This window comes from Gigantopelta aegis, chromosome 10 (genome assembly GCF_016097555.1).
Source record: "Gigantopelta aegis isolate Gae_Host chromosome 10, Gae_host_genome, whole genome shotgun sequence".
Classification (NCBI taxonomy): domain Eukaryota; kingdom Metazoa; phylum Mollusca; class Gastropoda; order Neomphalida; family Peltospiridae; genus Gigantopelta; species Gigantopelta aegis.
Genome location: NC_054708.1, coordinates 71,852,636 through 71,865,622, shown reverse-complemented (window position 1 = coordinate 71,865,622; position 12,987 = coordinate 71,852,636). Strand labels below are relative to the sequence as shown.

Genomic DNA, 12,987 nt, shown 5'->3' with positions numbered 1-12,987 from the left:
ATAAAATATGTTACCAGTATTTATTATAAATTATCCAAGATTGGTAATTGATCTGCTGTTAGGTGAGGAATTGTTTTAATATATATTATGGTAAAATTGGGTTGTTTTAATTGAGGGGTGGGGTTGAGGGGGACTAATGGATAAGTTAAAGTTTGTTTTGTTTAAAGACACCACTAGAGCATACTGAATTATTAATCATCAGCTATTGGATGTCAAACATTTTGTATTTTTGACATGTATAGTCTAGAGTGCAAACCTGCTACATTAGTAGCCAGGTATCTTTTATATATATATACACCATCCAACAGACAGAATAGCACATACCACAGCCTTTGATATACTAGTCGTGATGCACTAGCTTAAATCGAATCAAACCGAGAAACCGTAACCGGCAGATCTGTTCCGATTGCAAAACATCACAATTATTATTATTTTTGTCTTCAAAACATTTCAGGGTCCCTACATAAAATTTGCCTAATTTATAACTTTCCAGACAATACTTCCGTATCCCCCTAAAGCTCACAACCATATAGGTTACTCCCTCACTCCCCCATCACCCCCTACACACAAAAGCACATGCACACACTCACGCCTAAACACATGTAAACAAAAAGAAAAGGGAAAAAAGCTAAGACTTACAAACGTTCCAGCATGATTGTTAATACTATTACTAACCCTAAACCTAACTTAAGCCTAAATTAACTGAATGCTGGAACACTCGGAAGTCTTGCCAAAACTTTTATTTTGGCCATTCGTCTGACTGTGCAGTTTAACGACAGATTATACTTGTTGATATAAGCAATAATGTTCATTATATATCGTCGAGTATGCAAATGAGTCCAAAAGCTTTGCGCGAGCATTCCTTTAATGGTTCTATTAAATATGTTTAACAAAATCTGGATTTCTGGTGACTTTCCTTCTGATTGGAGAAAAGCCATTGTCATTCCCTATTCCTAAGCCTGGTAAGGATCCAACAAATCCTACCAGTTATCGCCCTATTGCTTTGACAAGTTGCATTTGTAAAACCATGAAAATAATGATCAACTGTAGACTTGTCTGGTACCTTGAGACGCATAAATTGCTTACTAACGGGCAATGTAGGTTCAGGCCTAAACGGTCGATCATCTTGATATGAAACGTTTTGTAAGGATGCTTTCATCCATAACCAGCATTTGGTATCGGTCTTTTTTTACCTCGAAAAAGCTTATGATACCACGTGGAAGTATGGGAGTTTGAAAGACCTCCATGGTATGGCCTAAGAGGCCGTATGCCTGACTTTATATTAAACTTCTTAAAGAATAGGTCTTCCAAGGTACAAGTGGGATCTACGTGATCCGATTCTAATTCCCAGAAGATGGGTGTGCCTCAAGGTAGCATCCTGTCAATTATGTTCTGTGAACATTAACAGCATCACCCAGTTTTTAAAACCTGGAGTTGATGGCTCGTTATATGTCGATGATTTTCAGATGTGCTACAGGTCGTTCGGTATGAGTATCGCTGAACGTCAGTTTCAGCTTTGTTTAAATAAACTGCAACAATTGGCAGCTGACAATGAATTTCGATTCTCGAAGTAAAAAACCGTCTGTATGCATATCTGGCAAAACAAAGGTCACCATTTAGATCCTAAACTGTTTCTGGACAAAAATCCGGTTCCAGTTGTGGAGGAGACCAAATTTCTGGGGGTTATTTTTGACAGGAGGTCATCTTTTGTTCCTCATTTACAGTATGTGAAAAAGAGGGCTTAAAGGCCCTTAATATCTTAAATGTTATTGGCAAGACTAAATGGGGAGCAGATCGAAAGGTTATGCTCCGACTTTATAGATCTTTAGCTAGGTATAAACTTGATTATGGGTACATTGTGTATGGGTCAGCACGTAAGTCTTACTTGCAGATGCTAAATCCAATACACAACCAGGGACTTAGGATTTGTCTTGGTGCATTCAGAACATCTCCTATAGAGAGCTTGTGGACACGAACCTAGACTGGGTGCTAGACGTGCAAAGTTTTCTCTGCAGTATGCTACAAAGGGTTACAATTGTATTGCTTGTTTAAACCTGCTCTTGCTCAAAGTAACTTTTCTTCATAGATAATTTCGCCAGCAAAATGGTGTTTTACATCAGTATCGCAGAGCCATTAAATGTGAACATATTCTTAGAGACCATTTTAACCCACTACAGTAGCAGATAAAATGTGGGGCACCAGGGGGTTCGACCTCCTCCCCCCCCCCCCCCCCTTTAGAAAAGATGCCCTTTTGTCTTTTTTAATTTTCTTTCAGCACGACTGTATATAAAGCATAATACATGAGTGGCTTGTTAGATACCATTTATCTTACAACAAATTGTTTTAAGATGTATCTAACGAGCGAAAGTGAGTTGGATACGTTTTTAATCAGCGAGTTGTAAGATAAACGGTATCTAACGAACACGAATACATTATTTTATTTCTTACATATCCTCAAAAATCAGGTTTAAAGCCAATTTTAACATCATTTTCGACTAAAAGTTATTTACAGCCTTCCGCTTGTAGCTAAGTTTTGCATCACACACAAATGATTGTCAGGTTAACTATACACCACAGTGTAATCGATTTCGACTTTGCTGTTTTTCCATTGGATGAATGGCATTGGTGACCTGGACATCACCTAGGAGCAGCCAGTCGTATGTCTTGAAATTGTTAACACACGTACATGTTAACAAGTATGTGTTATTAAAAATAACAAATTCTTACCAACTGGTGTGTATAAGAAAATTTGATCCACCCCTTTACACAACAATTATTCACCATGTTCGTGGTGAACGAACAACAAAGCGCCTGAGATATATCGAGGGGTTAGTGCCAGAATCCATTATATGGTGAATTATACAAAAATGAGTTAATCACCTTGTCAGCATCATGGGAAGGTGTACTATCATTTCACAATGTCTCATTAAACCAATCATTTATTTATGCTTTTATAGAACAGAACCCAAACCAGTTCTCTTTTATGTCCATTTCCACAAAAGACAAAAACCATGTTTTCAGCACTACCTTATTCTGTCTCTCTGGGGGCTGGAAGTGTTTAGTTCTTAGACATCTGAAATGTGGTAAAATGTGTGTGTTGTTAACTAGTTGCTGAATCAATGCCGGTTATGTAAATAGTTTAATCAGAAGTGATTGCAGAGTTCATTTAGTTCTACAGAAGAAACACGCAGTTAAGAAAATATTAACTGAACAGAGACAGAGAAACTAGTTAAACAGAAAAGTTGTTTTCCCTTATTTTAGTCTGAATAGTTACTATGTGTATTAGAGAAAAAATAATATAATTAAATTAATTTGCCGGGTGCGGGACGTAGGACAGTATTAAAGTGCTGGCCTGGTGTACGGTCAGTCTAGGATCAATCCATGTTAGTGGAATCATTGGACTATTTCTCGTTCCAGCCAGTGCTGCACAACTGGTGTTACATACCATGATATGTATTATCCTGTCTGTGGGATGATGCATATATTAAAGATCCCTTGGTGCTAATAAAAAATAGTTGCCCATAGTTTACTCTAAAATATATTTGTGGTCATTAACCACATGTCTAACACCACATACCTGTAGTTGTGTTGAGTGCGTCTTTAAATATAAAATTCCTTTCTTTCTTTTTTTTAAACATGGCTCCCATATGCAACAACCTTAGTTAAAAATTATGATCTAGCTATGTCTGTATTTTGTAGACAATTTGAATATTGTATAAAAAATTAATTTAAGTTGCAAATTAAAATGAAAATGCCTGGGAATTGTTTATTGTAAAAAGGATGCCGGCCCAAAGATGATAAATGTTTCAAGACCATACGCAATAAAATATTTTAATTTACTTAGCATAGAGAGAAATTAGTTTATATTATTTCAAAGGCATCATCACAAGATTGTAACTTTTCTAGTCATTGTATATTTTATAGACATTATATAATATTTGACATATAGCTGAACATGAATTTAATAGTAGATAAAGGTCAAGTATTTTTCTTTAAATCCGAGTCCGTTCATTGTCGTTCATATTATAACTAATTGGTTAGAAGAAGCGACCCCTTTATATAAATGGCATAAAATATGCATACTAATAATAATGAGCAGGTATGCCCACACATTCCACTAAAATGGTCTAAAGAACCTTTTAAAATTCTCGACATAATATTTTCAACGGACCTCCAGAAAATGTGTTCACTTAACTTTGAAAAACAATTATGTAAAGCGAGAAGGATTATATTTTCGTGGTCAAACAGAACATTAACTATTAATGGTAAAATAATAATTATAAAGTCACAAATTCTTCCACTTTTCACACATTTATTTATTGCTCTTCCAAGCCCAGATCATTTATTTTTCAAACAATTCAATACATTATTATACAAATTTATCTGGAATGGTAAGAGACAAAATTAAGAGAAATTTACTAATTGATGAGTATAAACATGGAGGACTTAAAAAGATTGATCCTTTGTCATTTTGCAGATACTTAAAAGTAACATGGGTAAAAAGACTAATAACATCAGATGGTTTGTGGCAAAAGTTGACAAAGACAATATTACTTGACTTTGGAAGTTTAAACCTTTTTTCATTTCAGAAAAAAACAATTACTTAAGATATCAAAATGTGTTCAAAATGTATTCTGGAAAGATGGAATAAATAATTATGCATTACTACAGGAAAATTAATTTCAAAATGAAAACCAATTTATACAAACCTTACACCTACATTGTATTCCACCTAAATTACTAAAACAGTTCCTACATTGGTATGAAAAGGGTCTAAAATCGGTATGTGATTTATTTACACCGAATGGTATGATAAAGCGATTCATAAGAATTAAAAATGAATATAACTTAAATGGTAATTATTTACTATACTTTAAAATACTTTCATATATTCCAAAATATTGGTTACGCAAAATAAAAGGACATATGTTAACTTTGGAAACCCCAGATAATGACAATATTTTAAAAAGGATACAAAAATCGAAAAGCTGTAAATTTATTTACTATTTATATATAAAATCAAAAGTGTTTTCTACATTACATATTGCGAATAAATGGTCACAAAAACTTAATACAAATATTACTGAAGGTCATTTGTCAAAATGTTTTGAAATTATAAAATAAATTACCCCTGACATTAAAACTCAAAACTTTCAATTCAAGCTTATACATGTACATCGTATTTTGACAACAAATACCTATCTCTGTATGTGTGGCATACAGGCGGATAATAAATGCAGTTTTTGTGCTAACGAACCAGAATGTTTGGAACATATATTTTTCTATTGCCCTCACTCTAATCAACTATGGAAAACATTTGAAATTTGGCTCGAAACAAAGATAGGATCAGTTATTAGATTAAATATTCAAGACTGTTTACTGGTTATTGATTTTGACGTTTTAACTATGCAACCTCCCTGAAATGGCTGCAACATGATATTTGAGAGCCATTAGATTAAAAAAAATTCCTGGATCATAGCCCTGGACCCTCTTCCATTCCAATAATTTATCTGCCCCACCCCCACCCCCCACAAAATCCTAGCTACGGCCCTGAAGTGCGAATATTAGATTTCCCTCCTTTTGTAACGATAGGTCACGTGGTTTATATGTGTATTATATCTAAATCGTTTAACTGTGTCAACTGGTGTACTGAAAGGAATCAAAATATTGCGCGCCAGTCTAACACAAGTCAGAAAGCACAGATCAGAAGAAAATGAAGGTGAGAAGTGTGTTTAGAATAATAACTGTTTTATAACATCATTTGTTCATTAAACAAAATTAGGTTAACAAATGATACGTATACGAACAAGGGAATAGAAACTGTTACTGGAGTTAAATATATTGGGCTTGTGTTGGGTAAATCTGGATCATTCACCAATTCTAAAAGTATTAATTTAACCGAGCCTCAAAGTTTATATTTGCAGGGTAACCAACCGAAGTTTTGCTGGGTATCCCTAGTCAAAGCATTTTATAAATTATCTAATTGTTATACTGAAAAGATACATATATACTTGTAAACATAAAGTAAAACTACCAAAATTTATGAAAGCTCTTAGTTTTATAAAATATTATTGAACAATAGAAAAATTTATTTTAGGGTACAATGAAGACCGCTTCACAGAAAAAAGGCATTTTAAATAATAATAACAATAAGTCCATCAGTTCCGATTAGTTTATTTTTACGCTAATGGAAACATCCTTTCAGCTGGAGATAAAACATTCCTTAATTTTCTTACTAATATAACTATCCTCCATGACTGCCAATCCCTATTACGTAATAGATGTATAGATATTTTTCATTAGTATTATTTTGCGATGTTATTTCTTCAAATAAGATGTATAGTATTTATTATGTATATGTGTGTGTATAATATACCGAAGCTACGGATGTAAATGTGGCATTTCATGGAAATAAACGTTTTGAAAAAAAACAAACAAAAAAAAACAACCCATATTGTTCATTGTAGTAGTTGAAATGAATGCACATTCATATTTCTGGGCTAAAATATCTAGATATTACTACATTAACTGGAATAATTGTAACATTTCAGATGGTTACTGCTATAGTGTGTTTAAATAAAATGTGTATGTGTACATGTATATCATTCTACGAGCGCATTAGACAAACACTATACTTAAAGGGACATTCTGAGTCTGCTGCAATGTTTAAGTTGTTATCGACTAACAGAAACGTTTTAACAATTGTAATTATATATCAAATATCTTTTTCTACATAAAATATTAGTGGCTGTATATTAAACGTGTTTCTGATAGTTCTAATATTTGTACTAGGTTAAATTTCATTTTATTTCCTAAAATATGTTTTTTTCGTACGTACCAAATTATTTGGCATATATGATTGATTGCCCTTAGTGGACCCATCGCCTTTTATCTTACTTCAACCAGTGCCCAGGACTGGTACATTAAAGATTGTGGTATGTACTTTCCTGTCAATGGGGAAGTGCATATACATGATACCTTGTTGCTGTTTTGTTGGAGCAGACACTATGCCGGTAACAATTTTCCTTTTGCATTTTATAGTTGTTTAACTATGGTTTAAACAACTTCCAGATCAGTTTGCTGGGGTCTAGATGGAAAATTAACGTTGCGAAAGACACTGGCTTAAGATGTGATAATAATCCAGCTCAGATTTCAAGACATTACTTACTGGATTCGTTTCAAGTTGTGCTGTGTCATAGCCAGCTTTGTTTTGTAGATCCACATAGTCACGATCACGGGACACACACACCTTCCCACCTGCATTATATTGAATTCTTAGGGGAACAAAAAATAATAGTTAAAACTTGATACACAACTATCCACAAGCACCAAACGTATAGGTTCTACTCTGGCACTGACCCGAAACAGCACTTTTAACATAGTGACAAAACCATTACAAGTGCTACAGTATTTGACTGTGCATATGGAAAGGGACCATACAACACTGCGAATAAATACATAATATATACGATTATCTACACGCCATTAACATTTATACAAGATAACATATTTACAATAAAATATGGTTGTGACAGTTGGGATGGTGATGCGAAAGTGTGTCTTTTTATCAATTGCCAATGAAGATGTTATATTGTGTTGGGTACCCAGCCATGTTGGTATTAAGGGCAATGAAAAGGCAGCTTTTGCTGTTAAAGTCTGCTTTGAATTTGACCCATGTGTTGGTGTTCCCTACAGTGATTTTAAATATCATGTTAACCAACATATCTTTTGGACTTGGCAAGATGATTGGGAGGGTTCGGTCGCGAACAAGCTTCATTCTGTCAAACCAATCCTGGGAGAATGGCAGTCCACCTACAGGCGGTGCAGGAAGGATGAAGTTGTCTTGTGCCGTGTCCGTATACGTGTCCGTATTTTAAACTAATACTAACTTGTAGTCAAGCCAAAAACATCCGGGTACTCACGCCTATAATTCAAATTATGTTTTGAGTACTTACGCTAAAATATGTAATTTGTGATAAAACAGTATGATCGATAAGAATATCTAATATATCAGAACGCAAATAAATCATATATTAAAAGGACATTTCTGAGTTTATCGACTAACAGAGACTTTTTAACGATTGTACGTACACATCAAATATAGTTTTCTGCATAAAATATTAGTGGCTGTATATTAAACATTTTTCTGATCGTTCTAATATTTGTACTAGGTTAAATTTCATTTTATTTCCTAAAATATGTTTTTTTCGTACGTACCAAATTATTTGAAGACAAACTCCAGGTTGGGCTTCTTACAAATATTAAGACGACCAGAAACACATTGAATATACAGACACTGGTATTCTAAACAAGAAAATATATTTAATATGTAAGTTTAATTGTAGAAATATTTTATTAGTCGGAAACATCTTACAATGCAGCAAACTCGGGAATGTCCCTTTAATAATTTACACTGCGGATAATTTTTTTTCAAAATAACAAGACAGACAAACTTCCAAATTACTATGAACAAACGAGTATTGTTAAGGGAGACAACTGCGGATAATTAGGAAACTACCATAACGAATCACCCAGAAGTCGGCATAAAATAAAACCTAATGCTAGCTTGGTAGGAAGTAAAACTTTCAAAAGTCTTTACCAAAAATAAAATAATGAAGTTCTCAAACGAAAAACCCCACAACAAAACTATTTTTATTCTGACAATAGCGTCGCATTACAATCAACCATAAACTATAATGTAGGGTTTAGGGGAATGTTCATGAATTGCTGGCCCAAAACACCAAATTTGGCACAGTATACATTTTTAAAAGGGAGTACCCGATTTTAGATGTCTAGGTCAAGGTCAAATGTCAAATGCCAAATTTAGACAATATCCAGAAAAACTTTCAAAGCACTATATTGGACACGTGTGTACCCTAAGCAAGTACAAACCGTTTAACAGGGGATTGTGCCAAGATTAAGGTCAGGTCAGGTCAGCTACAAAGGTCAAACTGAAATGGTATTCAAGAAATAAATTTTGATCAAATCTTGCTGTTCGGTACCCACAATTTTCATTTTCTTCAACTTGCATTTGTCATTGTCACCTGAATTCAGACTAGAGAGATTTTATTCACAACATTATGACAGGTGGATTCCAACATAGCCCGAGTACTCTGATGTTCAAACATTTCGCTTGTTCACCACAAATACATACACGACAGGAAGAAACCCGTCAGTACCTACGTGTTTAACCGGAACATTATTAAAAGGATTTCTTCATGTAGTGGGTGTATCACTGGTTAATATGTAAAATATTTGTTATCGGCGAAATCGAAAATAATCAATGTTACGGTATTTAGCCTCGAACTTAAAATATGTGTTGTATTAGAGCGGGACTTTTTGTCTACCGTGTGGTAGTCGGCCATTCTTCGCTTTTACTATAGAGTAACCTCTGTCTAAGAGAGCGATCATAATCGTCCGTCTAGCTCGGGCTAGTTCCATATCTGCCAAATAAAATGAAACGGAGAAAACTAGCTTTAACAGTTATTTTTATGCTACATTTATGGAACCAAAATAAAAGCATATATATAAAAACATAGATTCAATAAATGGCGTGTTTCTGTGTTTTTCTCAGGAATAAATTAAATATTGATGTAACGACAGTCTCATTTACTGCCAATCGTTTTCAATATCCTTTGTATATACAGAACCTTAACTTTAGTGTTTTGTATCCACGAAATGGTCACAATGACTTGCGAAGTGTAAGCCACGTGGTCAAAACTAGGTGGTGTTTAATTAATTTCCAGGTACATGTATACAGATATGAATCGCGGACAGACAGACGACAATGGAAAATATGTGCCGAATTTTAACTGATTATTAAGTAAACCCTTATTGCCCTCAGCACTGAATCAGCGTACTACTCATGTCAAGCATTTGTTCACTTTTTAATTTGATTTAGGTCTTTGATCCATTTTCTTTTCTTTGCTAATTGAAATGTTTATACAGGTGTGGATCCGGGGGGGGGGGGGGGTCACAGCGGTCCCGTGAACCCTCCTTTGGATACAATTAAGGGTCACAAGCTTAATATCCTAAATAGTTTTCATTCATGTTACACAGTAGCTACATAATATTATACATTCACTGAGAGATACCTACTGACCAAACTATTAATTATTAAATACCCCCTATCCCACCCAGGGGGCGGGACATAGCCCAGTGGTAAAAGCGTTCGCTTGATGCGCGGTCGGTCTAGGATTTATCCCCGTCAGTGGACCCATTGATCTATTTCTCGTTCCAGCTAGTGCTCCACAACTGGTGTAACAAAAGGCCGTGGTATGTACGATCCTGTCTGTGGGATGGTGCTTATAAAATATCCATTGCTGCTAATCAAAAAGAGTAGTCCATGAAGTGGCAACAGCGGGTTTCTTCTCTCAATATCTGTGTGGTCCTTAACACATTTTATTTACGGTTATATGGCGTCAGACATATGGTTGAGTGCGTCGTTAAATAAAACATTTCCTTATTTCTTTCCCTGTCCGGGGCGGGATTTAGCTCAGTCGGTTGAGTGCTCGCTTGAGGTGCTTGCGTCGCACGATCGAACCGCCTAGGTGGATCTATTCAGCTTTTTTTGTTCTTGTTCCAACCAGTGCACCACAACCTCTCTGCGAGTCAGGTTGTAGGCACTCATGGTCGCCCCCTAGGGGACGAGCAGGACAGGAGGGTCCCGGAAGCGCATCAGGCCTTCTTCACGAGTGGAATAACATCCCACAAAGGACCATAAACAACTTGATTGGGTTAATGGTAAGGAGATTTGGAGCAGCGACAGCAGCCACGGGTAGGCACACATGCTATTGATTTGGATCAGGAAATATCGTAGGGTACCCACATTTCAACGTTATCCATACAAACGCCGTCTTTGATAACACAAAACTTGTGAACATTTATTCAGTAATGTAGACATAACCTAAAAATCCAAATCAATAAACCATTGGAAATATTTACCACCGAAAAAACCCCACTTGCGTTTGTTGTTTTCCGTCATTATATTTACCTGTATTCACGAAGAACAATAATCATAATCATAATGTAATATATAAGGTACAGCTATCGAATACAGTTTAACTTCATTAACAAGAATATTTTAATTTTCAGAATAAAGAGACGTTTGTCATAATCGTGTTTGTGGTGCTCTCGTTGTTTGTCGCTAACATGGTTTGGCAACATCATCAGTCCATCCTGGTTAGGACCAGCACGTATCCATCGATATTAAAAACGCAGTCTGCAACAAACACGACATCGGTGAAGCTCATGACGTTGACAGACACGACCACGTCGACAGAAAGAGAACAACCGGTGACAAATGCGAGCCCCGCCAGATACATCATTTACGAATGCACCAAAAATGGACTTTGTGGTGGGTGGAGCGATCGACTTAGAGGAATCGTGTCTAGCTATTTAATATCTCTCATTACCAACAGAACATTTGGAATCAGCATAACAGCGCCGGCCTGTAACCTAACTGATTATTTTGAACCACACCTAATCGACTGGAACATCGATTTAGATCGTCTGAAGAACCTGCCATCTAAACGAATAAGCCACATGGATAACGGTTTATTTTTCAGAACAGCTGACACAAAGAACTTCTCCGCACTGATGAAGGAAACTGTGATATACTACAGACAGAATTATGAATTTATTCCACGACTTCAGGAAAGCGCATTTCATGCCTCTGATTTCTTGTGGATGAAAAAATGGACGAGAGACAGGGTTTTCGCACATGTTATGAGAATTTTGTTCAAACTAAAAAATAGCTTAAAAAAAGTGTTGATCGATTTTATTAATAAGGCGAAACCAGATAAAAGATGGAAATTAATGTGTGCTCATATTCGTTTGGGTCGAAACCCAACAATTCCTAATGATTCTGAACAACGCAACACTAACGAGACAATTAAAGAAATCTGGGACTTTATAACAAAGAATTTCACGTGTGATTTATGTAAAATATTTATTGCAACAGACTCAGAAGACGTACGACAAAAAGCCAAACGTTTATTCCCTGATAAAATAGTTGACATTCCTGGAGACATAGTTCATATTGAGAGAGGAAAAATGAAAGATAGATGCGACGCATTCACTAAAGTTATCTTAGATCAACAGGTTTTATCCAAATGTGATTCTCTAATTCTTACTAAAAGCGGTTTCGGAATAATAGCTGCATATTTAAGGGGAACTGAAGAAAACCTTTTCTGTTCTGCCAACAAACAAATTGTGAAGTGCACGCCTAATACCTTTAACACAGTGTTTGGTATAAGTGGCTGATATCATCGTATGAAGTTTGGCTGTGCTTAACATTCGCTGTTGACGAAAAGTGCAGTAATAAACTCTGAATTGTATACTAGTATAAGCAGATTTTATGGCTATACTATCACGGTTTGGTGATGATGATGATAACTTGTTTAACGTGCCCATATACCACTAGGGTTTCGAACACGCCCATCCCGAGTCCGACCTCCGATAAGATCGGTGACCTGACTTGGGATGGAGGGGGGGGGGGGGGGGGGGGTAGAGTTTTTTGAAAATGGGCAGAATTTTGAAAATAGCAATTAGTAAAAAAGTTAACAGAATAAAAAAAAAACCCCAAAAAACCTTACCGAATAATATTTATATAATTTGGAGCATTTTAGAAGGACGGTCCAAAATTAAATAAGAAAAAGAAGAGAGGATCGGACTATTTAATAATAATTAAAAAAAAAAAAGAGTAATTTCGACATAATCTTTTGAACGCAGATCTAAAAGTTTAAAGTCCGATCGATATGTCCACGTGAGTGGCCTCGTTAAAGCCGTTTGGGTGCACAGCTTATAGGGACGAGATGGGTTGCATCCCGTCAAGAAAACCCCTAGATTGACAGTCGATAGACGTTGAAGGTGTAGTGCTGTGCTGAAATACAGATCTTGAGAAGCCGGATCCGTCTGAACGAGAGAGAGTATCAGACTAGGGTATAGTCCAGTCGTCATGGGTTGGTATAGTGGTGCGGACGGGCC

At 35.8% G+C, this 12,987-nt stretch overlaps 1 protein-coding gene across 1 annotated transcript; it reads left to right on the top strand.

Annotated features, from left to right (window-relative positions):
• The first annotated feature begins 5,653 nt into the window (after positions 1-5,653).
• On the top strand, positions 5,654-12,432 carry LOC121384702. The gene is made up of 2 exons (XM_041515197.1): positions 5,654-5,719; positions 11,095-12,432. Exons 1-2 carry the CDS (start codon positions 5,714-5,716, stop codon positions 12,262-12,264), a joined length of 1,176 nt encoding a protein of 391 aa, XP_041371131.1. The 5' UTR covers positions 5,654-5,713; the 3' UTR covers positions 12,265-12,432.
• The last annotated feature ends 555 nt before the right edge of the window (positions 12,433-12,987 follow it).